This window comes from Eublepharis macularius, chromosome 2, assembly GCF_028583425.1.
Source record: "Eublepharis macularius isolate TG4126 chromosome 2, MPM_Emac_v1.0, whole genome shotgun sequence".
In the NCBI taxonomy this organism is placed as follows: domain Eukaryota; kingdom Metazoa; phylum Chordata; class Lepidosauria; order Squamata; family Eublepharidae; genus Eublepharis; species Eublepharis macularius.
Genome location: NC_072791.1, coordinates 136,162,402 through 136,187,791, shown reverse-complemented (window position 1 = coordinate 136,187,791; position 25,390 = coordinate 136,162,402). Strand labels below are relative to the sequence as shown.

Sequence of the window (25,390 nt, the reverse complement as noted above, 5' to 3'; positions counted from 1 at the left end):
GGTGACAGAAGGAGGGCAAAAACAGCTCAGGCATTCCCCTGGCTCCGTTGCCAGGGGAATAGATTGCTGGTGCCTGAGTGTCTGGCTTCCCGATCCAAGCACGATCGCCCCGATCCAGCCCCCCCCCCCCCATCGCTGCATCGTTGGCCTTGGCTGAGCACGATCCGCCGGGTCCTGATCGCGCAATTGCCATTATCGTGGGTTTTTTTTGATCGTAATGCGGATCGTGCCCAACTCTACTTCTGAGCACAGTATTCAATTCTAGGCATTACTGTTGTAAGTTTAAGTACATATTAATTATGTCTCCTCCCCTCAGGTCTGTGATGAAGAAACATTTACTGTTTTGGGAGAACTCCGAAAATGTGGCCTAACAGACACTGAAACATGTTTAAAGATGGTAGCCCTCAGCATCAATGGAGGCCTAACTGTAAGTATCCAAAATGTGTTTGGTAGAGTTGTTTTCTGCTTTGATTTGTCCCAGTTCAATAGAATTCAATATATGCTTGACATATGTTTTTTTTAAATGTTAAATTAGAAATTTTCACTGCAAGCAGTGTTTAACAGATAATGAACTTGGTCCGGCAAATAGGGTTGCCAACCTCCAGGTGAGGCCTTAAGTTCTCCTGAATTAGAACTGATCTACAAACTACAGAGAACAGTTCCCCTAGAGAAAATGGCAGCTTCAGGGGGGCAAACTCTATGGTATGCCATAGTTCCTAGATGAATTCACTCCACAGCCCCCCCCCCTTTCATGGGCAGCACCCCAAAATCTCCAGGAAATTTCCCAGGCCAGAGTTGACAACCTTGTCTAGAACCACTACTATATGAGAGGGACTAATCATGCCCAGGTCATTTTTCTCATCACATCTCCAATGTGCATTTGCCCACAGAGGTCACAGCATCAGTTTTTCAGTGGTCAGAGGGAAATGCTTTGGGAAGACAGGGAACATCTACCTTTCACTCACAATTCATATGATTCATAGGATTCCCTATGTTCAATACAGGGCGACACAGTATCCTAGCAGTATTTCTTGTTCGGCTAAATCTATAAGGAGACAATGGCATAATTGATTCATTCCAAAAATTCAGTATGTCCAAGAAAACATAAGGACAGTTTTTGCAGTGCATAATTAATAAGAGAATGAAGTCAAAATAGGCCTTAAATGGGTTGAAGGAATGAGTAAACAAAACAATTTGTTGTAAGAAGAAACAAGGGGAAAAGCTAAGATTTTAAATCATAAAAGCAAACATCTCCCAAGGGATTTTTCAGAACTAAAGTGAGGATATCAGCTTTCTATTTTGACCAGTTTCTGACCTGATGACATGATTAGTTGTTTCACTAATTGTCAGAACTTTGCTTTTTTCCCACTAGACTGTTGTGGTGAAACCTGGTGGTGCTGTGTTTGTTAACTGGATCTACACTCAGCTTCCTATCTCAGCAGGTACGTTGCATATCAGAAACTCCTGGCTAACAGTGCAGCCTTAAACATTTCAAAGAGGAGTCCAGCAGAATGATTGCTCTCCTACAAGTCAGGAAGATTATATTTACTAGTTACTGTTTATTTTTTCTAACTACACAGTCTCATCTGTGGAGAAAAAACATGAGAATACTTCATAATAAGTCACAGTTTTGGCATTCAATTCACTGCCAATTCATATGAGCATAATACTATAAATATGAAATGAGCATATCTTTGCAATATTTGACATGCTTACATCACTTCAGGTCATCAGAAGTGGATCAGAGATTGGGCATGTGCTTGAAGTAATCAAACAACGATTTAAGCGTGTATCAAACTTTGGACATACCCACTTAGCTTGCACTCATCCACTCAACCAACATTCTTAACATGCCAGTTTCATTGAGTGAATTGGTGTTTGTAAATATTTGATTCTTCCTATACTGAAGAAATAATGATGGTTGTAGCCATGCATCTCATGAGAATGGTTCCACTGTATTCTTTATCCGCAGCTAATGTAACCATCTTCAGACCTTCATCCTCCTTCATTCTCATGGAAACAAACTTTGGTCTTCAGTTGGAAATCCAGCTCATCCCCATCATGCAACTCTCTGTTCATTTGGATCCCTCTTTTAAAGGGAAGACCTGCGGTAAGAAGTAAAAATAGAAACAATGATATGTCTCAGTTCCGAGTGCCATTAGCAACTTCCAGAGAAATTCAAACTCATTTTTTTTTTCTTAAAAGGCCTCTGTGGAAACTTTGACAGCCGTCAGATAGATGACTTCAGAGCCATAAGTGGTGTGGTGGAAGGAACAGCACCTGCATTTGCTAACACCTGGAAAACTCAGGCTATATGTCCCAACATCAAACAGAATTTTGAGGATCCTTGCTCACTTAGTATTGAAAATGGTAGGAATATTTTAAGAATTATAAGTAAGACACACAAACTTTTCTACACTAATTTTGAAAGAACGGTTGAAAAATAATAAACATTCCAAATAAAGATCATGTGACTACAATCCCAAAAGTGCATACTTAAATCCTTCAGAATACATGAATTTAAGCAGGGGTGATTATATATTGGATTGTCATTTGCAAGTTTTGGAATTAATTTAGAAATTCTCAGCCTCATGTAGAACTGTGGATCTATGTACACACACATTTGTATCTGTGTAGCATATAAACATCCAAGACTTTGATTAATTCTTTTCTTGGCATTGGCAGCTTTAGCAAATATTGAGTCAAACAAGCACTGTTGTAATAGCAACAAGTTGGATCCATATTCACATGAGTGGAAGGAGATCTCTCCCTCCTTCCCCTTCTCACAATAGACCCGTTTGTGACTCCAAATTCTTGTGCTGAGAATCATAAGCAAATTTCACCATGGCAGTAGGTTGCAGTGAGAAGGGGGGATTTTGTGAATTGCTCTCCCTTGCATTTAGCACAAGCACAGTAAGCTTGACTCAAGATAAAGGGAGATAATTTCACTCAATTCCACTTCCTCACTGCTGCGTCCTGTGCTGCAGTGCATTTTGTTTGCTATGGCCCCTGAGCTTCAGCAGAGACTTTGATGAGCACATGATCATGGGTGGAGGGACTACTTGGAGAAGATAAGGAAGATCCACATGTATTAGGGTTCCATCCTCCAGGTAGTGGCTGGAGAGCTCCCGGAATTACAACTGGTCTCCAGGCCACAGAGATCAGTTCACCTGGAGAAAATGGCTACATTTGGGGTGGACTCTATAGAATTATGCCATGCCAAGGTCCTTTCCCTCCCCAAACCCCACTTTCTCCAGGTTTCATCCCCCCCCCCCCAGATCTCCAGGAATTTCCCAACTTGAAGCTGGCAATCCTAACATGTATCCTTACATAAATTTGAATCCAACACATATCCCAGAAGTGTTAAGAGATGTAAGCTGTGCTAAGAGTATCCCTTTGCACCTAAAACAATGCTCAAAGTGATATTCAGTCCTTTCCTCTCTTTGTAGAAAAATATGCCCATCACTGGTGTGGATTGTTGACTGATTCTGAAGGACCTTTTGGAAAATGCCATTCTTCACTGAATCCAGCTACTTATCATGAGGTACTTTGGTAACTGTTACCTGTTCTTTTAAAAATCAAATTAGGCTAGGCCTTAAAAGTTATCTATGAGGAAAGAGATTCTTAGGCCTACTTAGCTAAAGTACTGCAGAGGCTGCCCTCCATTTATCTGGAAAAACTGAGCCCAAGATTGAAGTGAAGTGGAAGAATTCAAATAGATGATCTGAAGGCTGGGCTAAGAGCCTGCCCAATAACACAGAAGAGGAAAGAAAGTTCTTGGTTTTCTCGTTTGTTTGTTTGTTTATGTCATTTATAGTCCACCTTTCTCTCTGAGACGCAAGGTGGATTACATAGCGTGAGATTAGTACAATCCGTATCAAGGACATTTCTATACAGTATCAAGGACATTTCCATATACAATGACATGGGGTAAATAAATACAAGTTTACAAAGTCATAGCATTAGCAAGGATTCAATACAGAGTTGAAGAAATGCTGAAACAGAACATAATCAATTCTAGGATTGACATTAGACAACATGAAGCACAGGTATTACATAGGAGTACAAATGTATAGCAACAGATAATACGTAAGGCAACATAATGGTAAAGTCTAAAGGCCCTAACTTATTAGCAAGGCATCTGAGATCCTTCCCTACAATATAGCCCACCTAGTGGAGTAAAAATCCTTTTAGAAGAATTTGATTTTGCATCATTTGTGGAAAGCCAGGAAAGTGGGGGCTCTCCTGATCTCCTCAGGCAGGCCGTTCCACAGAATAGAGGCCACCACAGAGAAAGCCCATGTACAGGCTGCTGTTGATTTCGCCCATGTGCAGGGTGGCACCTGTAGAAGACTCCGTTCAGGTGAGCAAAGCTGCCATGAAGGAACATAGGGAGGGAGGCAGTCCCGTAGGTATGCTGGACCAAAGCCATAAAGAGCTTTGTATGTAATAACCAATACTTTGAACTGAGCATGATAACTGATAGGTAGTCAATGGAGTGACTGTAGGATGGGAGTGATGTTCATGCTCCTACTCGCTCCTGATAATAGTCGAGCCACAGTATTTTGCACCAATTGGAGCCTTCTAGTTAACTTAGATGGGAGACCTAGGTATAGTGCATTACAGTAGTCAAGTTTTGAGAGTACCATAGCATGGATCCAGGTGGCCAGGTCAGTCATATTGAGGAAAGAAGCCATCTTCCAGGTAGAGTGAGGTTGTAGAAAGCATTTTTTGTGGTTGTCTTAACTTATATGTTGGTTGCTTGATAAGTGCAGAATCAAATACTGACTTGCATGAATGAATGAGCTATTGTAGATCAGAGAAGAACATTAATGCTCCATATCACCTAGACAAAATGGTATTCAGGGGTGCCAGTTTATACATTCATCTGTGAATCATCAGTTGATGAGAAATAAAGTCAAACATATGCATTGGCCCCATGACTTCCCAAATGGAGTTCTGTGCCTCCCAGGCACGTATGCCCTGTGCATGGGAGAGAGAATGCTTAAAGCCCCACTCCTGTGCCAATTTCTCAACCAGAAACAGCCCCAGGGAGCCACTGTTCGCCCATCTGGGAAAACTTTTATGTTCCAATGATGTCAGATGTATCTTTCCTCAACCGGGCAAATAGTACCTTACTCCTGCAATCATTTCAGGTAGGGTAAAGGGTGCAGAGGGGGAATGCTTAAGCACCCTTTCTCTGAGCACCACAGTCCCAATCCAAATCTGGTCTGTATGCACCTGGGAGGCACAGAACTTCAGAATATCTCTTTGGAACATGTATCTCAGCCCTCTGAATGTCTTTGCTTATAGACCTGAATATAAATCCACTTTTTCTGTTACTGGCTATACAGCAACTGATACCTCCTATAGTTATTCAAATGAAACACAACCCTGAATGTAAGACCACTACCACCCTAAAGAAATGTTATACACACAAAAAGGTTATTACTGGACTTAACTGTAATTTATATGCAGATGAAAGATTACTCCTCCCCCCTTTTTTGATGGCATACCTGAAAAAAAATCTAGTTTTACATTTGGTAAATATAGTCATTCATTTTGCTTTTAATCCTAATGTTTCTAAGTTTGCCTTGCTTTTAAACATCAAGCTCTTTAAGGAAGAAATGCCATTTCCCTTTCCAGTAATAAACCTAAATGCAAGATGGTGTGTTATTAGGATAAGCATAAAATCAAATATGGACCAATAACAGTTGTATCACCAAAAAGGTCTGAAGACACATGATGCAGTCCTGCTGCTGAAGTCAAACACACCTGGCCCTATAAGGTGCTTTGATGGAACATTGCTTGGGACCCATGTGCAAGCTATCTGAATAGTGAATAACATAGATGAAAATGGAATCCCACTAGGTGAAGAAATGGAGACATTATAGGAAAAGTTGAAAAGGAATTGGCTTTATATACATGTATTCATATCTGGGTACTTCCCCTTTTCCTAGAACTGCATGTTTGACACCTGCAACTGTGAGAGAAGTGAGGACTGCATGTGTGCTGCTCTCTCTGCCTATGTCAGAGCTTGTGCAGCCAAAGGAGTTGAACTTCCTGGATGGAGGACCAATGTCTGTGGTAAGTAATCTGAGCAACCATTCTAGAAAGTAAATGAAAGAACTTTTCTGCCAAGGAATTCTACCAATTTTTAAAGACTTTTTCATAAAAATGAGAAAATTACTATATTTTGTTTTACTATATTTTGTTTAATTATTTTCATAGAGATAGTCTCTATGGATTGAATCCAAAGATTTAGTTCTGTTTAGTGAGTCCTGTGCTTGTACAAGGAGCCTTGCATCAACTGGAGAGCCAGTTTGGTGTAGTGGTTAAGACCAACTGAACTCTAATCTGGAGATCTGAGTTTGATTCTCCACTCCTCTTCTTGAAGCCAGCTGGGTGACCTTGGGTCAGTCACTGCTTCTAGGAGCTCTCTTAGTCCCACCCATCTCACAGGATGTTTGTTGTGGGGATAATAATAACATACTTTGTAAACAGCTCTGAGTGGGTGTTAAATTGCCCTGAAAGGCAGAATATAAATTGAATGTTGTTGTTGTTACTAACATTGGGCATTGCCAGTGGAAGGCTACCTGCATCAGGAAAAGGCTCTGCTGTTATCAAAATGGAATCTTTGGAGCCAATCCGTTATGTCTTTTTCCTAATTAACAAACCACTAATGCCATTTCATTTTGTTTTCCTACTTCAAGCCAAATACATGACGTGCCCCAAATCCCTGGATTACAGCTATACCATCAGTTCCTGTACACCTACCTGCAGGTCCCTGAGTGAACCTGATGTTACCTGCCAAATCGAATTTGTCCCAGTTGATGGATGTACATGTACAAATGGAACCTACATGAATGACGATGGAAAATGTGTGCCTGCCAACCAATGTCCCTGTTATTACAGAGGAACGGCTGTACTCCCCGGTGAAGTTCTTCATGATACTGGCGCTGTCTGGTATGAAGAGTCAAAGTTTCAGTCTAAATGTTATCCGTATCAAAACAGGAAGGTTTGAGTCCAGCAGCACGCTTAAAGGCCAACAAGATTTCCAGGGTATAAGGGTATAAGTTTTCAAGAGTATCTGAGAAAGGGAGCTTGACTTTTGAAAGCTTATCTCCTGGAAATTTTGTTGGTCTTTAAGGTGCCACTGACTTGAATCTTGGGCCTTTTCTGTGCAGGCAATTTACTCCTCTCTTTTTGAGTGTTCGCTCCTCAAGGATCGGATTTGTTTTGCCCACCTACCTTTCCTCATGTTGATTTTGATCCCACTGTGGGTGCTGTCTTTTTTGGCAATGCTGCCATGAAATAAAGAGGGTTATGTGATGAGGTGTGGATGGCATCATTGGCATCACTGTCTGCATCACCGGTGCCATCACATCTCCACCACCCCTTTTTAAAATTTTTGTGTATCCCCAATCATACTATTACGTTATGACATTAGGACATTAGGACAACCAAAGGCATCCAGCACTAAGGTGATAGCAGTGGGAAAAAAACAAAAAAACAGAAACAAAAGCAAAAGCAAACCAAACCTAGCACGTGTGCAATATTGGTGTAGAGTAATCCCAAACACAGAACTTTTTACCCCAAAAGCATAGATAGGTAATCTTTGAAAACCTAAAAAAGATCCATGTAACCACAACACAAACTAGGCTTGTCATGATATTGTTATGAAGTGCCTTTGAGGGGGGAAGAAAATGTAATGATGTTATATCATCACAATGTAATTATTGCATTGTGTCAATTTGCCCCGTTGGTGCTGGCCTCTGCCTCCTATCTCTGGGTCAGCCCGGGCAGGCTCTCCAGTTTGGATTGTGAGAGGAGGGGGCAGGGTCATAAATTCCAAATCAAAAATGTCTACTTGGAACATGGCTGTCATGTATCAGGGATTTTTTTTTTTAAGCCAAGCATAATGACGTTATAACCCGGAGCTGGGAGTCAGAGGCTGGCACCGGGGTGAGGAGGTAGGGCAGACTGACACAAAGCAATAACAATGACGTTATGACGCCATTACATTTTCTTCACACAAAAATGGTGCATCTTGGGAAAGGAGGGGGAGGGGGGAAGATGGAGGGGGTAGGGGGAAGGGGGAGGGGAATGGAGACACCAGTTAGGGAGAAGTGGCCTGCAGAGAGGTGGGGAGGGTGGAACAGAGGGCAGAAGGAAAAAAACTGAAAGGAAAATTCTGCTTAATTGAAATAGCCAACTCAAAACCAGATAGAAAAAAAAATGGGGAATAAGTGCAGGCCAAAAATTTGACAAGAACCCTTGAAAGGCTGCATTGAAATCTGAAGGGAGAGTTAAGCATGTGAAATTCAGAAGAAAACCCAAAGCATTATGGGGCCTGAACTGGAGAAGATCGTCCATGCAGAAAAGGCCATTCTGTTATATTTCCACTTAATTCACACAGGAGGCTATTGTTGCAATTATAAGAAGAGTTACTCCAGTCTAAGCCCATTGATTTTAATGGGCTTAGACTGAAGTAACTCTTCTTAGGATTGCACTGTATATTTTCCATTTTCCTTAGCTGCAGAGATGCCTAGATGAATAGAGTAACAGAATTTTGAAATGACCCAAGCATCAATGGCAAGCATGATCCCATTTTCAAATCCTAATTTTTCCTAACAAATGACATTTTTCCCTGTTACATAAAATACTCCTGGTTACTGGGTTCTTTGTGCTGATTTTCAACAAGAGATTATAGAATTGTGATTTCCAGGCCCAGAGTTCTGAAACCTAGGAAGAAAGATAAGCCAATCAATTTCTAGGTGATATAAATTCCATATAATTGTCTTTCTATTCACATAGCACTTGTGCTCAAGGGAAGCTGAACTGTATTGGAGATGGGGACTTGAAGCCAGGTAAGGAAAATAACTATATTGACTGTCCAGCTGTTGTTTTGCTTTGAACAAGTTCAGTCAGGGCTGTAACAAAATAAGTTTGAAGTATGCAAGAAAGTCAGTAGTGCCTGTGGGTTTTTTAAAAAATAGATTGTAATTCCTTAGTTTAGGGTTGCCAGGTTTCCCTAGCTCCCCAGTGGGAGATGTAGGACCCAGCCTCGACCTTGTACTTTGCCCTGTCATGCATGCGTGCTCCTGCCTTGCATGATGATGTCACTTCTGGGAAGGGACATTATTGCGTGGGTCACGGGCTGCCCTGGGAGTGTTCCTGTGCATCCGAGGGGGCCAATTCAGTCCGGTTCAGCTTGATTTGGGCTGAATCAGGCCACTGTGGAGCATGGTGGCATTCCCATGCTTCACAGCAGCCCAAATCGGGCTGAATCGGGCTGCTGCAGAGTGTGGAAGCGCTCCTGTGCTATGCAGCAGCCTGATTTGGCCCAATTCAGCCCAAATCTGTGCCAAATTGGCCTGAATCTGGCTACTGCGAAGCATAAGAGTGTTCCCAGACCCCACAGTGGCCCAATTCATGCTGAATTGGACCCCACCATCTAGGTAAGCGGAGGCAGGGTGGGGGTGGCGGGTGGGGGTGGGGGATTCCCTGCTCCCAGAGTGGGACTAGCATCCCTAACTCAGTTACTTGTAAGCCACTAAACAAAATGGAACTTTCCACACACCCTTAAAGGGACAGCCCACTCACTGAATGCTGGCAGCTTTTCCCCTTGACTCCAGATGTCTCCATTTTCAAAACGGTGCCAAAATATGGAAGCCAAACAGTCTGCAACCATTTTGAAAAAGGAGATGTCTGGAATCAAAGGGGAAAGCTGCCAGCGTTCAGTGAGTAGGCCATCCCTTTAAGGACATGTGGAAATGACCTTAGTTTGAGTAAAAAACTAAGTATGAAATTGTTATTTGTTCAAATCATCATTCTATGGGGGGGGTAAAATCAAAAAGAGTCCAGTAGCACCTTTAAGACTAACCAATTTTATTGTAGCATAAGCTTTCCAGAATCAAGTTCTCTTCATCAGATGCATGATCCGAACTGGTCAAATACAGAAGAGGAGGGATGAGAGGGGAGAAAGAAGGGGACATATATCACAAGGAGCCAGAATGCAATTAGCGTGGAGGCAGTCAAAACATTCCTTTGCTTGGAAATGTAAACATCTCCTTTTGGTGTGCAGTCAGTTTGCCGTATTCATTTGTAGCAGTGAAAGTATCCAATTCCTATGTAGTATAAGCCTTCGATGACCACAGCTCTCCCTGCCAGCTGCATCTGACAAAGAGAACTGTGATCCCCGAAAGCCCACACCATGGGGGAGTAGTTAGTTTGTTTTTTTTTAAAGACACCTCTCCCCATACAAGTAGCGGATTTATTATATTGTCACTAGGTCATATATAAGAAAAGCTGTGCATTGATACAGACTTTATAGCATCCTATTAAGAATAAGTTGAGAAACCCCATTTGAGCTCAAACAGTTCCTCCTCATTCTCATGCTGTGGCATCCATACCTGTACTTACATATATACCACCCTTTCTCTGTCTCTTTCTCTATGCTAGTCTGTATTGCTCCCATGGTCTACTTTGACTGCAAAAATGCCACCACAGGCAACACGGGAGCTGAATGTCAGAAGAGCTGTCAGACTCTAGATATGCAGTGTGTGAGTATTCAAGAGCTGGAGCAGTGCAATTGCTATATTGTGAATCGCCTCTGCTTTTAACTAATTGAGAAAGCTATTCTTTATTAACCTCAGCCCCTTCCCGTCTGCAATATAATAGTGTTACGGCCCTACATTATAGAATTATTATAAGGATTCTGTGATTTTTGTATAAAATGAACACTTTAAAGAACTATGAAAATGCTGGCTAATGATAATATATCACATCTGATATGGTCGTACAGATACAAGCTTAGATCCCCCAAAAGATTTTAGACCCCTCGAAGGTTTTCCATTGGTAGATGGAGAGCAACTTTCTTACCTTTCCCCTCCTGCAGCTGCCTTAAATGCCTCCCAAAATCCTGTTCCTGGAGAGTCTTGGGAACAAGATTATGGATTGGGGTGGATTTCAGGCTGCTGCAGGACAGGAAAGGTGAGAAAGTTGCACTCCATGAGTGCAAATCATTCCATCCGTAGTATACCTCTGATGGATCTAAACTACAGCATGAAGGGATTATGATTCATATATGTACTGTGTACATCCCAGAGGAACTGACCAATCAATCTGCAAGAACTACTAATCCATTGCAGTAATAAAATGGGACTTACTTTTGAGCAGACCTCCTTATAATTACTCCCTAAATGTATTGAATCAACATCAATATATCTGAGTCATCAAGCTCTGTGGAGCTCTGCATAGGCCAGGATTGTTCCATTCACTTCAGTACTGAGGAACACATACATAACCTGTACTGCAGTCAGTGGGACAGGTCTTTGCTTGTTCAGAGCTCTGTGTATGTGCTGGAAACCTGTAGATTAATTGGGACTCCTGAATGTTCATTGAAGCTGCTGCATCAAGTGATAATTCACGGTTTAACAAAAGCAAGCTTTCACTCAGTTGATTTATCCCAGCCCACAGTCCTTTGAGTCACCCGTTTTAACTGGACTAGAGAAAGAAGCAGATTCTATGACTAACAGTGTCATTTGCTCTCTTCTGAAATGATTTTTTTCCCCTTTGGCTCTTATAGTACAGCACACAGTGTATGTCTGGCTGTATGTGCCCCACTGGGCTAGTGTCAGATGGCAAAGGTAAATGCATTGCTATGGAAGAGTGTCCATGTATTCATAATGATGTCACATATAATCCAGGAGAAAAGATCAAAGTTGATTGTAACACCTGGTAAGTACTTGATAAAGAGCATGCCTCTTGTTTCCATTAACTCTCTCATTCCTAAAATAGTCAGCATGAACAGAACAATGGGTTGGCATGTAGACTGTGATTGCTTTGTATATTACATTTTAAGTGTGCAGTTAAACATTTTGTTCAGTATACTCCTAACTGTATAATGTGATATGACAAACGTATATATCATAAAGATATCTTCATCAGAGATCCACAATTGCCAGCAGTCTTCTGTTGAGAATACATATACTAGTTAACTCCAGTTTCTGCCATGCAGAATGGCTTTATCATTTCATAGCATGTCAGAAAAGCATTTTTAGGGAGATCTGGCTTTCAGGTATTCTACAGTCAGTATATAGACCCTGCATTTGTAATATAATTTAGTGGCCAAAATTTTATGAAACTTACAAAATAAGCCATTTTTTTTTCATTTCTTATTTCTGACTTTGTGATTTTATTTCACATTATAAATAATGGTGTTTCCTGTGTTGTTTCCTGGGCTGCATTCAGACCTTCCAAACAAAACAAAGGTTTGTTTGTGATGGGCACAAACCTGGCTTATTGCCATATTTGCATACTGTCTCCACTCCGCTCACACACAGAGCATAATCAATGGCTTCTTTGTTTCAGAATCCTTTAATCAAACTTCGATTCACCAAGACAATCCAAATGCAGGAACATGTGCACTTTAATGCTTGTTTGCTCTAAACAAACTGCTCTTCCCCCTCTCCATATATTAGCAGCAGTTGGTTCAAGAGATATTTGCAAGAGCTACAACATCTTCTACAAAATGGATGTCTCATTTCACAGTGCTATTTTTTAAAATATTTTTAGTGTATGCAAGGACAGAATGTGGAAATGCACCAAAGACAAATGCCTAGGTACCTGTGCTGTTTATGGAGATGGGCATTATATCACCTTTGATGACAAGCGGTACAATTTCAATGGGAAGTGTGAATACACTCTAGTTCAGGTATCAAGCAATTTTCTTGGCATTATTAACATAGGAATCACCTGTGTCTGCCATAGAGAAAAATAATGTCACTTCACCCCTCTCCTTAGGATCACTGTGGACAGAACAACTTCACCCAGGGAACATTCCGAATCATCACAGAAAACATTCCTTGTGGCTCGACTGGGACCACTTGCTCAAAATCTATTAAAGTCTTCTTAGAAGTGAGTAGCATTGCTGGTGCTTTTATGGAACAGTAACAAGGTTTAGGTTTTACAAGTAAATGTTGGCAATTGTAGATAGCTATATTTTGGTGCTTGTAGACTTTATTACCATTAGTTGCTAAGGGATCATCATACAAAGCACCACAGGAATATTTCATTTTTCCTTAAATATGCATCAAGATTTTTGTCAAGTCATGCTAGCTAAACAAAATATTCATGGTTATAACTATTCTTGTGTATTTCCTGGTGATAAAATTGCAAGATTTCTCAAGATAAAAATCTCAAGATTTCTTTATTCCCTGTTCTTTATTTTGTTTCCCCAGAACTATGAACTGATACTCAGTGAGGAGCAGTCTAAAGTAATAACCAGAGGTGGTGGTGGAGATGAGCTGCCATACAGAATCCGCTACATGGGCATCTATTTGGTTATTGAGACCATCAATAGGATGATCATCTTATGGGACAAGAAAACAAGCATATTTATCAAAATTAGTCCTGATTTCAAGGTGAGAAGTTCTTTACAAACTAAGTACATGTTGCTATTGGCACAGGTACAAGTATATTTCTTTCTCACCTTCATTTTAAAAGCATATTACTTGGAAGTAAAGGTCACTGGTTTTAGTGGTAATTAGGGATGTGCAATTCAGGTTCAGAATTCGGCAAAACCCCTGATTTTTACCAGCTTCAGGAAGTGCAGCAGTGCTGTTCCTTGCTGTTCCTTTGCTAAGGAACAGCAAAGAAACGCTGCTTCCTGCCCTTTTTTTACCAGATGGGAGGGGGGAGAAGGGAAGGGGAGTGAGTCGGAGACAGAAGGGAGGTTGGGGAGGGGGAAGGAAGAAGGGAGGAATGAGTGTGAGCGGCCAGTCCTTGCAGCAGCTCTCCTTCTCTGGCCAATGGATTCTCAAGAAGGAGAGTGCCTTTTTTTAAACTGCTGCAAGGAGTTAAATTAAGAGGCTTGCCTCAGTCAGCCTCCATTTTGCTCTGGCCTGGAGATTGAAAAATATTGCCTGCTTGCTGATGCTGGCTGTTGGCTTTCTCTTCTGGCCTTTGGACTGTGACTGGATCCTGCTGCCAAGTGAGTGGAGTGAATTCCTGGCTGCTGCCGGGTTTTTTTCCCCCTTCTCTTTGGAGGGAGGAGGTTGGCCAAGTTTCTGGGAGGGATGTGGAGGAGGGAAAAGGGTTTTTAAGTTTGCATTTTAAAAACAACTTTTTTTTGCTGGGGGGGTTGGTTGGGCTTTTGTGTAGGGGTCTTTGATTTCTGGCTTTTGAAGTATGTTATATAGTTATATTTTCTGTTCATTTTGCTGCTTGTTGTTCGGGGGGGGGGGTTCCTCTATTGTTGGGCATTCTTTACAGAAGTTTAGTTGGTGATTTTTGCTGGGTTCTGTTTTCTGTTGGCATAGAATTTTGGTTTGATCAGGTGTTCAATTGTTTTTTATTGTTCTTCTTCGGGGGGGGGGTTGTTAGGGTGCTTGGTTCAGTTTCTTAACTTAACTAAGTGGTATTTGGGTGTACTTTTTGGGTATCCTGAGAGAGTTGTGAAGAGTGAACTTTTAAAAAGTGTTTTTAAGATAGGCTATTTGTAGGTTTTCCCCTTAGGGAATAATGGAGATTTGAGGTGACTGGGGGCACCTTCTTTGGGGGCCATAAAATGGCCCTGCAGGGTCCAATCTTCGTGAAACTTAGGAGGTAGTTAGAGGACAGTTAGGAGTAGGTCCCCTGAACATTTGGTGAAATTCGGTCCAAAAATGACCACTCCTGGCCACTGGAATTTTCCAAATTGAGTTTCCCATAGGAAACAATGGCCAGATTTCACCGAATTTGCTCTGTGTTACTGAACCAAACTGGAGAATAAATTTGTGGAATACTGAATTTATTTTCCAGTTGGTAGTACTGAACCAAATCAACCATTTTTTTTTTCTAGTGCACACCCCCTAGTGGTAATTACTTCCATGGAAATGTGCTTAGCCTGAAATATATTTTCAATACAAATTTACTAATCTGCTTAATCAATTTCTGCCCATTTTTTATCAATATGATACAAGATTTAAAAAGAACAAGGTGTATAAAAAGGCAGAAGTGAGCTGTTAACCTAAATCACCGTGAAATGGAATGCAATACAAAAGTTCCACTTTTTGCTTTTAAAATAATCTTCATTGAAGTAAACTAAAAATCTACCTCTAGGCACATAAACGTATTATTATCTCACTAAAAAGAAGGAAAAAATGAACTCACTGTGTCCTTTGGTAAAAGATTTTTAGAGTTGGTAGGCTGCTGATTAACAAACTGGGAGAAGCAAAGAAGCTCATGCCAAGTCTCCATCAATCAGTTATCGTTTTATTTGATTCTCTCTGCAGGGTCAAGTCTGCGGCTTATGTGGGAACTATGATGGCAATGGAATTAATGACTTTACAACTCGGAGTCAGTCTATAGTAGGTGATGTGCTAGAGTTTGGAAACAGTTGGAAGGTGTCTCCCACATGTCCTGATGCCAAATGCATAAAGGATCCTTGCTCTAAGAATCCTTACCGAAAATCCTGGTCACAGAAACAGTGCAGTATCATCAACAGTAAAGTCTTCGCTGCCTGCCACTCTCAGGTATAGCAAATTATCAATGCAGAATTTTCCTGAACACTAGAATGCTTTCAGAGACCTGCTGCTGGCCCTAGAAACTGAGGCACCGCACCTAATGAACATAGATTAGTTGCAGTTCTGTACATGAAGAGGTTCCACTGATTTTAGCAGAATATTATATACACAAGTATCACCCCATGGAATGACTAACCAACATAAGGGTTGTATTGTCGAAGGCTTTCACGGCCGGAGAACGATGGTTGTTGTGGGTTTTCCGGGCTGTATTGCCGTGGTCTTGGCATTGTAGTTCCTGACGTTTCGCCAGCAGCTGTGGCTGGCATCTTCAGAGGTGTAGCACCAAAAAAAAGAGAGTGCTACACCTCTGAAGATGCCAGCCACAGCTGCTGGCGAAACGTCAGGAACTACAATGCCAAGACCACGGCAATACAGCCCGGAAAACCCACAACAACCAACATAAGGGTTGTTTGTTAGCATACTTACTAAAGGGCCTTTTGCATTACCCATCCATGGTTACATTCTAGTTTTTGGTGCTTATATGCAATTTTAGATTTCAGAAGTAGGTCCAATTTCTGATATATAAGGTTGGATCCAGCAAACCATCAATGGAAGGCAGTGGCAGATGTGGATTTTTGCTATATTCCTCTTCCTCCAACAGCCCTTCCAGCATCCAGAAAGTTGATTCCGAGATTTGTGGGGATTGCTTTTACTAATTGCCATACAAGTCAGAGGGATGCATTGAAGAGGGGGAAAGTGACTATATTGTCCCCTCCTCTCTTTTCTGCAAGCATGGGCCTCCTTCCTCCTCCTCATTGCAGCTCCCCAACCCATGTAGCTCAGTGCAGCCCCCAACCCATATAAGCTCAGGGATCAGTTTTCTGAAAGATAGGACTCCTGGGAGAAGAGGAATACAGGTCAAATCCAGAAAGATCTTTGTTCATGTTAATTACCTTGCTCAGTGAAAAAAAGAAATGCCTTGGTGACTCTTCTGACACAAACAACAAATATGCATTTCTATACAATCAGATGCCAAACAATTCTGGATGAAAATATTCAACAATTCATCAACTTGATACAGCAATTAATTTTTTTTTAAAAAGATACAGCAAGATCAGAGCAGTGGCTGTAAACAGCTCTTTGCTGTTTAAACAGCTCTTTGCAAAAAGGTACTAACACAGCTGCCTTTAAAAGAGTCAGAGCATTGTCTACTCCTACTGACAGCAGCTATTCAGGGTCTCAGAGCTAAAATAACACGAGGCGAATTACACGAGGATGCTCAAGTGAAGGGAGATGCAATGATAGCCAGGAAGTATAGTTTGAATTTCACCTTTCTCTACAGAGCCGTTAAAAATCACTCCTCAGAGGGTTTATTAATTTAACCTCTCTACAGAGACAGCAAAGATAGCTTCTCAGAGGGTTTGTTAATAATTGACAGGATCTTGGGTGAGACAAAGAAGAAATTAACAAACCCTCTGAGGAGCAATCTTTGCCAGTTCTGTAGAGAAGGTGAAATTAACAAACCCTCTAAAGAGCGATCTTTGCCTGCTCTGTAGAGAGAGGTGAAATTTAGACTGCACTTCTAACTAACACTGCATCTCCATTCACTTGAGCGTCCTCATGTAATTCGGCTCATGTAGTTTAGTTCTCGGGTAATGCTCTTTAGGGAAAGGGCCATGGCTTAGAGGTAGAGCTTCTGCTTGGCATAGTGAAGAGCCCAACATTTCAATTCCCAACATCTCCAGTTAATAGGATCAGGGAGTAGGTGATGTGAATTACCTCAGCGTGATACCCTGGAGAGCTGCTGCCAGTTTAAGCAGACAATATTAGCCTTGATGGATTGATGGTTTGATTCAGTATAAGGCAGCTGCATGTGTTTATGCATCCACATCGCCTACTAGCTGACTATTTTAACTGGGGACTGTGCTGGGGACTGAACCTGGGACTTCCTGCATGCAAAGCAGGTGTTCTGCCTCTCAGCCTCAGCCCCTCCTCTGTTGTGGGTGGGGATCCAGGTTTATGCTTGTGTTTTTCCTGCACATCGCTGAACAGATTATTCCTTGTCAGTTTTGATCACCCCTCTGGGAAAAGAGTAGGAACTGGATAAAGCAATGTCTAATTTAACAGACCTGATCATTCAACAAAAACATACATGTGCATGCTAGCAGATCCACAGCCTTGTTCTGAATCAGATCTCTCTCTCTCTCTCTCTCTCTCTCTCTCTCTCTCTCTCTCTCTCTCTCTCTCTCGCTGTTCATTCACCTAGGATCTTTTATTTGACTTCAGGTAGCCTAATGTCTCCTTAAGCAGTTGAAAATACAACGAAAAATCCTAGTTTTATTTTTACATATTTTTAAAAAAAATTAAATTGTGCGCAGCATGTGAAATGTTATTTTTGCATAACTTCAGTTGCTATTGGTGAAACATGATTAGAAAACACCAGGACTCATAGCTGTTGTTTTAATTTTCTTAATAGGTTGAACCAACTAAATACTATGAATCTTGTGTGACTGATGCCTGTGCCTGTGACACTGGGGGAGATTGTGAATGTTTCTGCACAGCTGTGGCTGCCTATGCTCAGGCATGTAGTGAATTTGGTGTGTGTGTATCCTGGAGAACACCATCAGTTTGTCGTGAGTATCAGCCCACACTTCAAATGAAAATGACATTAGCAGTAATATGAATCCATACAGAAGTATTTAGTTCTAAACACGTTTTTCCCTGGTTCCTTTTAGCTATGTTCTGTGACTATTACAATGCTGAAAGAGAATGTGATTGGCATTACAAGCCCTGTGGAGCTCCATGCATGAAGACTTGTAGGAACCCCAGTGGCAGATGCCTTTATCAATTACCTGGCTTGGAAGGTAAGATAATCTTTTATTGGTTTTTTGTTCTTATTTTATTTTTTATTTATTTTTTATTTTATCGTATTTGTATTCCGCCCTCCCCGCAAGCACGCTCAGGGCGGATAACAGCATTAAGAACATTTAAAACGTTCCATATAAAACATTTAAAACCATCATACAAAAATACAAAAATAGCAGCACTCTTTTTTCAGCTACTGTGCAATAACTGGTTCTCAGAAACTTATTTTCTTTGGCTTCCAACAGAGGAGGGGCCACGGCTCAGTGGCAGAGCACATGCTTTGCAACCTAGTAGGAGGTGTTGGGGAAAACTAGCTGTGTAAGGAAGCTTTATGTGTTCTAATATCTTTTTTTAAGCTAAAAAGTAACACATTAGATTACTACTTATGAAAGAAAAGTGGAATCTTGATCATGAGCCTGATAATCTGGCAACTCTTCCAAATGTTATAGGCAAGTTCTCAGTTTTGTTTGACTGTATTAGTTGCTATAGCTACTGTTGATTGTTAAATTAGGAACCATTGAAAACATGTAAGAATCCAGTTTTCACTCCAACAAAGTACCAAATAACCTCATTCTTTTCCTTTGCATGGAAATATCCCACTTAGAAGCAAATTGAAAAGGAGGAAATCCCAACATTCACAGAAAAAAGTCAGGATCACTTTTTAAAAGTATATCAGAAATTAAAGGAACTGCATTTTTGCTTCTGCTCTGTTTTATACCTTATTGTGTACATGTGTGTATGTCCCAATTTGTAGGCTGCTACCCACACTGTCCAGCAGATAAGCCTTATTTCAATGAGGAGGAGATGAAATGTGTTGACCAGTGTGGCTGCTATGATGCTGAGGATAACTATTATCCACTTGGAACACACTTCGACTTAAGAGACACATGTCAATCATGGTATGTGTGTACAGTCTAATAATATCAAGACAAACTAATACAACAGTTTTGTTATTAGCTCTATGTTCCCAGTTTTCATTCTGATTATTCTAAAATGACCAGCTATTATCAGATATTGACCAAAACATTGGGGATTGGGCAGAAATTAATTGGTGAAAGCAATATTTTAAATTTGATTTTACTTGAACAATAAAACTTGAAGACCAACATTAATAAAATGCACATCTATTCTCCATTACATTTCTGTACCTAAGTTGTAGACAATTTTTTTTACAGCTTGTTGATCAAGCATACTAAGTGATGGTAAATAATATTTGTGAGTCACTTGTAATGAGTTCCTCTGGTAAATAAAGAAATATGTGAATTCAAAAAATAATGCATTGCCTTCCTATAAATTGCTATTTGCAAGAGACTATAGAACAAGAAACAAGTATTCAAATTGTTCAAGATTAGGAGGCTATTCTCTTAAATTGTCAAGACCAGATAATATAATAACAATATTTTGTAAGGATTAACCCCTGCAATCCATTCTAAATCCATTGAAATCAATGGGCTTAGACTGGAGTAACTCTGCATAGGATTGCAATATGAAAGTTGGATCTAGCCAACTATTTCTTTCAGAAAATAAGCAGTATTTACGGAGCACCACTCTCACAGGCCTCCCTATTTTTTCTTACAGTATGTGTACCAGTGAAGGTATAATGTGCAACTATGATGGTCAAGGTAAGTGGCAGAGATTTATGAATGGCAACCTAAGGAACTGTATCATAAGATTTCTAACTAAAGCCATTCTTCCTCTTCTAAATTTCAGCATGCTATTGCCATTATGAAGGAAAAGAATATATCTACAAGGAAGTCATTTACAACACCACAGATGGCATGGGTTGGTGCATGACCGCAACTTGTGATGTCAATGGAACAATCCACAGAGACACCTACAGATGTGTAGGAACTACCACGCTACCACCATTTACATTTACTACCATTCCATCTACAAGCGGAGCAGGTATTTGTGCAAAGAAATATTTTTCAAAGTTTGCATGTTGTAGAATAGTGATGATATCACATTCATGTCAGAATTGAGATAAATGAAAAAATAATAATTCTGAAGTTGCTCTGTGTAATTGGAATTCAATTATTGTAACTCTTAGTGTATTATATGGTCCTAAAATAATTGTGAGGAGAGATGAACTTTTTCCCCGCTTGCTATTTTCCTGCCCCCAAATCCCACCTCCACCACCCTGCTACTATAAGCCCAAGTAGAAGAGAAAAAAACCCAAGCAAAATATCTGCATATTTTCTCTACTGTACCTAAAAGTAGCCAGGTTGGGGGGAGTTCAGTTTTCAGATGGAGAAATAATGCAGGGGAGAAAGAGTTAAATGCTGTCTTTTCCTGTGCTGCAGGAGACCTCCAAGATTTTCAGGGTATAAGCTTTCAACAGTCAGAGCTCCCTTCTTCAGGTACCTTCAGATATTAGGTATCTGAAGAAGGGAGCTCTCACTCTCAAAAGCTTATATTTTGAAAATCTTGGTGGTCTCAAGCGGAACTACAAGTGACAAAAGGCACAGGTTGGACACTTGTCAGCTTCCTTCAAATTTTGATGGGAAATGTAGGCAGCTTGGTGGAATGTTGGACAAGTGACAGTTGAAAAGTCCATTGGACAGCAGTCAGAGAGCCAAGCTGCAAGACTAGGATGCCTACATTTCCCATCAAAACTTGCGGGAAGCTGACAAGTGTCCAACCTGTGCCTTCCGCTCTAAAAGATACCCCTGGGTACAAATCCTGCTGTTCTACTGCAGCGCAGCCTGGCTATCTACCTTAAACTTAAATAATCAGGAATTCAACCCCTGAATAAATCCTGGATTGTCTTACTCTTGACCCTTTCACAAACCACTACCAGAAGACAGTGTCTCAAATGATTTTCCCCTTATAAAATATCATGTTTGCAGCCGTTGGACCCTGAACTGGGTTCAAGCCTATTCAAGCAATCTCTCTGGAAAACAACTTTCCGCAAGAGCTGTCCCTCAGACTTACAAACAAGTTTTTGCTTTGGCAGACCGAATGCTTAATTCTTGTAAAACTTTTATAGTTATATTACTTTAAAAATATTTAATTTAAAATATTGATTTAGAATTGAAATCTTTCAGTTTCCTCCTTACCAAAACTGGCCCTTTGCCTAATCTGCTTTCAGATGTTCTTTGTTTGCTGGCTGTTGACCATCCCAGCACCCAGGGCTCTTTGCCCAAGCCTCTAGATAAAGAGGTGTCAGGAATTCTACTCATGGAATCCACATGTCACATGTAATTTGGCCTGAAGAGAGTTTTTAAAAGCATAGGTATCAGTTGACAGATGCTGTCACATTATCTTGTTAAACTAATTAGCACATACTAAATTGTTGGGAAACAGCTCCCTCTTGAAGAGGACAACAGTGTAACACTGAATACTGCAGGGCCTTAGGGGAAGCTCTCTTCATATAGGGCAGGGGTGGGCAAATTGCGGCCCGCGGGCCACATGCGGCCCGCTACAGAGTTTTTTGTGGCCCACCAAGACAGTCAGAAAAATCCACCTTGAACCGAGATTAAACTGATTCTAAAATTAAATGTGCTTGCAGCTATAGATGATATGAAATTAGCACAATAAATAAATTGAATAAAACTACCACTATTTTATTTAATTTATATTTATTGATTTTTATGATACAATTTATACCTTTTCTGAAATGCAAAGTTAACTAATGAATGCAATCATTTTAAAAAGTGCGGCCCTCCGCTAACCTCCGCTGCCACAAAGTGGCCCCCGAGCCAAAACAATTGCCCACCCCTGATATAGGGTAAGGTTTTTAAACTAAAGGTCCCTGAAAGAAAACAAAAGCTGGACATTATTCACACCTCAGAGAAATTGTTCCAGAGAGTGCTAGCAGAAAGGAAATGTTATGTACTTCCTTTCATCTATTTATAAAGCAACAAAACATAAGACTCTTAAAAAATATGAGATGCTTTTAGGCTTTAGGAAAGGAAGAGGTCCATTAAGGCGCTATCAGGATGTCATATTATATTATTATAGTTATCCTATAAGTGCAAAGAAATTATGATTTCAGGTGAACATGGCATTTGATGGATGATCTTTGACAGGTAGTATGAAGCCACTGTTTTTATCCATTGGCAGTAGGGGTGGACTGCACATGGCCCAAGGAATGTGGTGCATGACTCAAGCGAACTGTGCATAGGCTAAGGGAGGCAGTACTCTGACCTGGACAGCCACTTGTGGCCTGGAGAAGGTGGCACCCTGGCCCAGGTGAGGTAGCATCCAGCCCAGGCAAGCCACATGTGACCTAGGTGAGGCAGCACCTTGCCCAGGCAAGCCAAGTATGGTCTGGGGAAGGCAGCTCCTGACTCAAATTAAAATTTTGCAAATGGGGAAATCCCAGCAGAGCTGGGCACAGCATCAAGACAGATGCATCTGGGCCTAGCAGAGCCACAGAAGGTGCTGGCTGCCACTTCCTTCCTTCCTTCCTCTCTCATTTGGGGCAAGGACTGGGTCAGGCCAGCGGACAGAGCCCTTTTCCAGGGCCTTTTTCTCTTCCCAGTCTGTCACTGAGTGGAAGAGTGACTATTATACAGAATTTCCCCAGATTAAATATGGATAAACCAAGCAACCATCTGGGGGCGGGGGGATTCCATCAGTTATTCATCAGTTATTTAATCTGTATCAAACTTTATCAAATTAAAAGTGGAGGATTAAAACAAAAATGTAAAGAACAATGTAGTTACTATCATAAAAGGTCCTCAACAAGTCTTGTAGCAGATATAGCAGAAGCAACAGCAAGGTCTATAAACTGTAGTTCTTTCCTAAAATATAGACCTATGTATGAGGCTGGTGGTCTGGAGTCAGGTACATAGTCAAGCAGGGATGAGTAATGCAAGTAAAGCTCAATCTGTGCCTCCCAGGCAACTTGTTCAGAGTCAGGCCAGAGTCATCAGTTTTGTACTGTCAGATAGGATACTATTGGTCCTTCATTTTACCTGATACCTATGAGTTAGTAGCAACAATACCCCAACTGGCCATTTGTATTAGTGGCATTGCAGCCAGAGAACCAGTGCACAGAATGGCAGCATTTTCCTGCATTAAGCTACTATGGTACAAAAGATGGTTTCTTGGTTTTAAAGTAATGCCAATTCAGTTTTGCCAAACTGGTTTGCAAACAAACTTGAAAACACACTTTGAGATTCTTATTTGGTGGCCACACTCAAACCACAGTCCGTTAGTTTGGATGAAATGACAAGTCATGGTTGAATTTCACAAACCATAGTTTGCTGATGGGATGGGTTGAAGCTCAGGCGGAGGGCCTGTGCTTTGCATATAGAATGCCCCAAGTTGAATCCTTGACATTTCAAGTTGAAAAGGACCAGGCCTCTGCCTAAGACCCTGGAGAGCTAGTGCCAGTCTGAGGAGAAAACATCGACCTTGATGGACTGATGGTCTGATTTAGCATAAGGCAGCTTGATGTGTTATGTCTGAACTGTCATATAAAATGCCTGTAATCTGCCTACTATCATCTGCTGATGCCAAATAATAATATAAAAATACACACCTTGCATTTTAAAATATATGAAACTTCTCAGATAACTACATAGGTTTATTTTGTAATTTATCTTAATTTAATGCATTAAATTACACATAATTCAGTATTTTCATGACAAAAAAAATTTACATATGCTTTGGAGGTGAGAAGCCATTACTGTCTAAGACTTAAATTAGCTAAGATGCTGGAAGATCCAATATGGGATCGTAGGTGAATGGTAGCCTTTGCGTGGGAGGTTATAATTCAGACTAGGGATGCACAGCAGGAAAATCAAAATGTTAAGTCTTTTCCCTGCAGCATTTTCTCTCCCTTCAATTCTCCCCAGAAATGCTGCTTAGTGAATCAATCCAGCGAGGGCTTTCTTTCTGCCCTCCAGCACCTCTTTGGGAACCTTTTTTTAAAACAAAAAAACAATGCAACTAGTTATTCTGGCCATGCCTCACAGCGTTTCCAATGGTGGGGGGAGAGATATGCCATGAGCACAGTGCAGCTTCGAGCCCTCCCAACCAGACCACCTTGCCTCCCACCGCTAGGGAGCTCTGCCTCTCTTGACCTGGGAGGGAGTGTGGAAGAGGAGGAGGTGGAAGAGCCACCACTGGGGGAGTCAAGATGGGGCCTGCAGCACTGCCACCACCTCCTAAGCAGCTCATTGGTCCAACACTTGCCATGAAGAATAGTCCCAAAGAGGAGACAGAGCAGCCTGCAAGTTGGTGAAGAGCCAGAGGGAACATGGCAAGAGGCTTGCAGAGCATGCACTGACCACCTAGTCCGCCTGTGCTCTGCATCAAAGTGGTAAAAAAACTCTTAGGAGAGATCCTCCACCCCCTGGCTCAGGCACCATGCAAGAAGCCCCTGCCCCTTCCACATTTGCTCTGGAGAAAAATGTGCAGAATGGCACATAATGTGCGCATAGTACAGGATGGGGGGGGGGGAGATCTTCCCTCTGCTCCTGCTTGCCAGGAGCCTCCTGCTCCCTTTTACCACTTGGTGGCATTGTGCTCAGCAGAGATGTCATGCCACAAGACCTGCCCAAGGCTGGTTGTGTTCCTGGACTTCACCACAGGAGGAGGCCTTGGTGACCCAGTGAAAGGCTTGGAGGAAGCACTTTCCATCCAGTCTGTGAACTTGCTTCAAAGCTTCCAGTTTCTTCTTTCCACCAGGGTATTAGTCCCAGTTTGAATGTGACACTGAGCAGGCAATAGATATTCCCTGTGTGATTTTCGCATGAACTCATCACCCTGCATTAATGGGGCAATATGCACTTAGTTTGCACATCCATGGCCCTTGCTGGTATTAAGCAGGCATGCCAATTACACACATGTAAGTACTTTGCTCCAAGCCCATGTATGGTAAAGCTCTTTGCCTTGCCAGACTCGCCCTTAAGTAGGTCTTAAACTGGGACTTATGATGCACTACAGGCCCAATAAGGTCAGTTGATTATTTACAGTTTGTTTCTCTCACTTAGTTCTGTTAAAAGATATCTTTGTTTATTGTCTGCATATCTCACTAAAATGGAATATGAACCATTTACTCC

At 41.3% G+C, this 25,390-nt stretch overlaps 1 protein-coding gene across 2 annotated transcripts in view; it reads left to right on the top strand.

Moving 5' to 3' along the window:
- Positions 1–25,390, top strand: part of LOC129325271 (mucin-5B-like) — a 91,908-nt gene that overhangs the window by 20,340 nt on the left and 46,178 nt on the right. The window contains exons 11-29 of one of the 2 annotated variants that reach the window (XM_054972916.1): positions 317–427; positions 1,373–1,442; positions 1,973–2,110; positions 2,206–2,370; positions 3,450–3,544; positions 5,961–6,087; positions 6,714–6,966; positions 8,818–8,870; positions 10,465–10,565; positions 11,591–11,742; positions 12,580–12,718; positions 12,808–12,921; positions 13,245–13,427; positions 15,279–15,518; positions 17,986–18,142; positions 18,245–18,373; positions 19,129–19,273; positions 19,953–19,996; positions 20,085–20,279. In XM_054972916.1, the coding sequence (XP_054828891.1) occupies positions 317–427; positions 1,373–1,442; positions 1,973–2,110; positions 2,206–2,370; positions 3,450–3,544; positions 5,961–6,087; positions 6,714–6,966; positions 8,818–8,870; positions 10,465–10,565; positions 11,591–11,742; positions 12,580–12,718; positions 12,808–12,921; positions 13,245–13,427; positions 15,279–15,518; positions 17,986–18,142; positions 18,245–18,373; positions 19,129–19,273; positions 19,953–19,996; positions 20,085–20,279 (2,611 nt within the window). Of the gene's footprint in view, positions 1–316; positions 428–1,372; positions 1,443–1,972; positions 2,111–2,205; positions 2,371–3,449; positions 3,545–5,960; positions 6,088–6,713; positions 6,967–8,817; positions 8,871–10,464; positions 10,566–11,590; positions 11,743–12,579; positions 12,719–12,807; positions 12,922–13,244; positions 13,428–15,278; positions 15,519–17,985; positions 18,143–18,244; positions 18,374–19,128; positions 19,274–19,952; positions 19,997–20,084; positions 20,280–25,390 lie in introns of those variants that run through there. The other variant, XM_054972915.1, reaches the window with a different exon arrangement.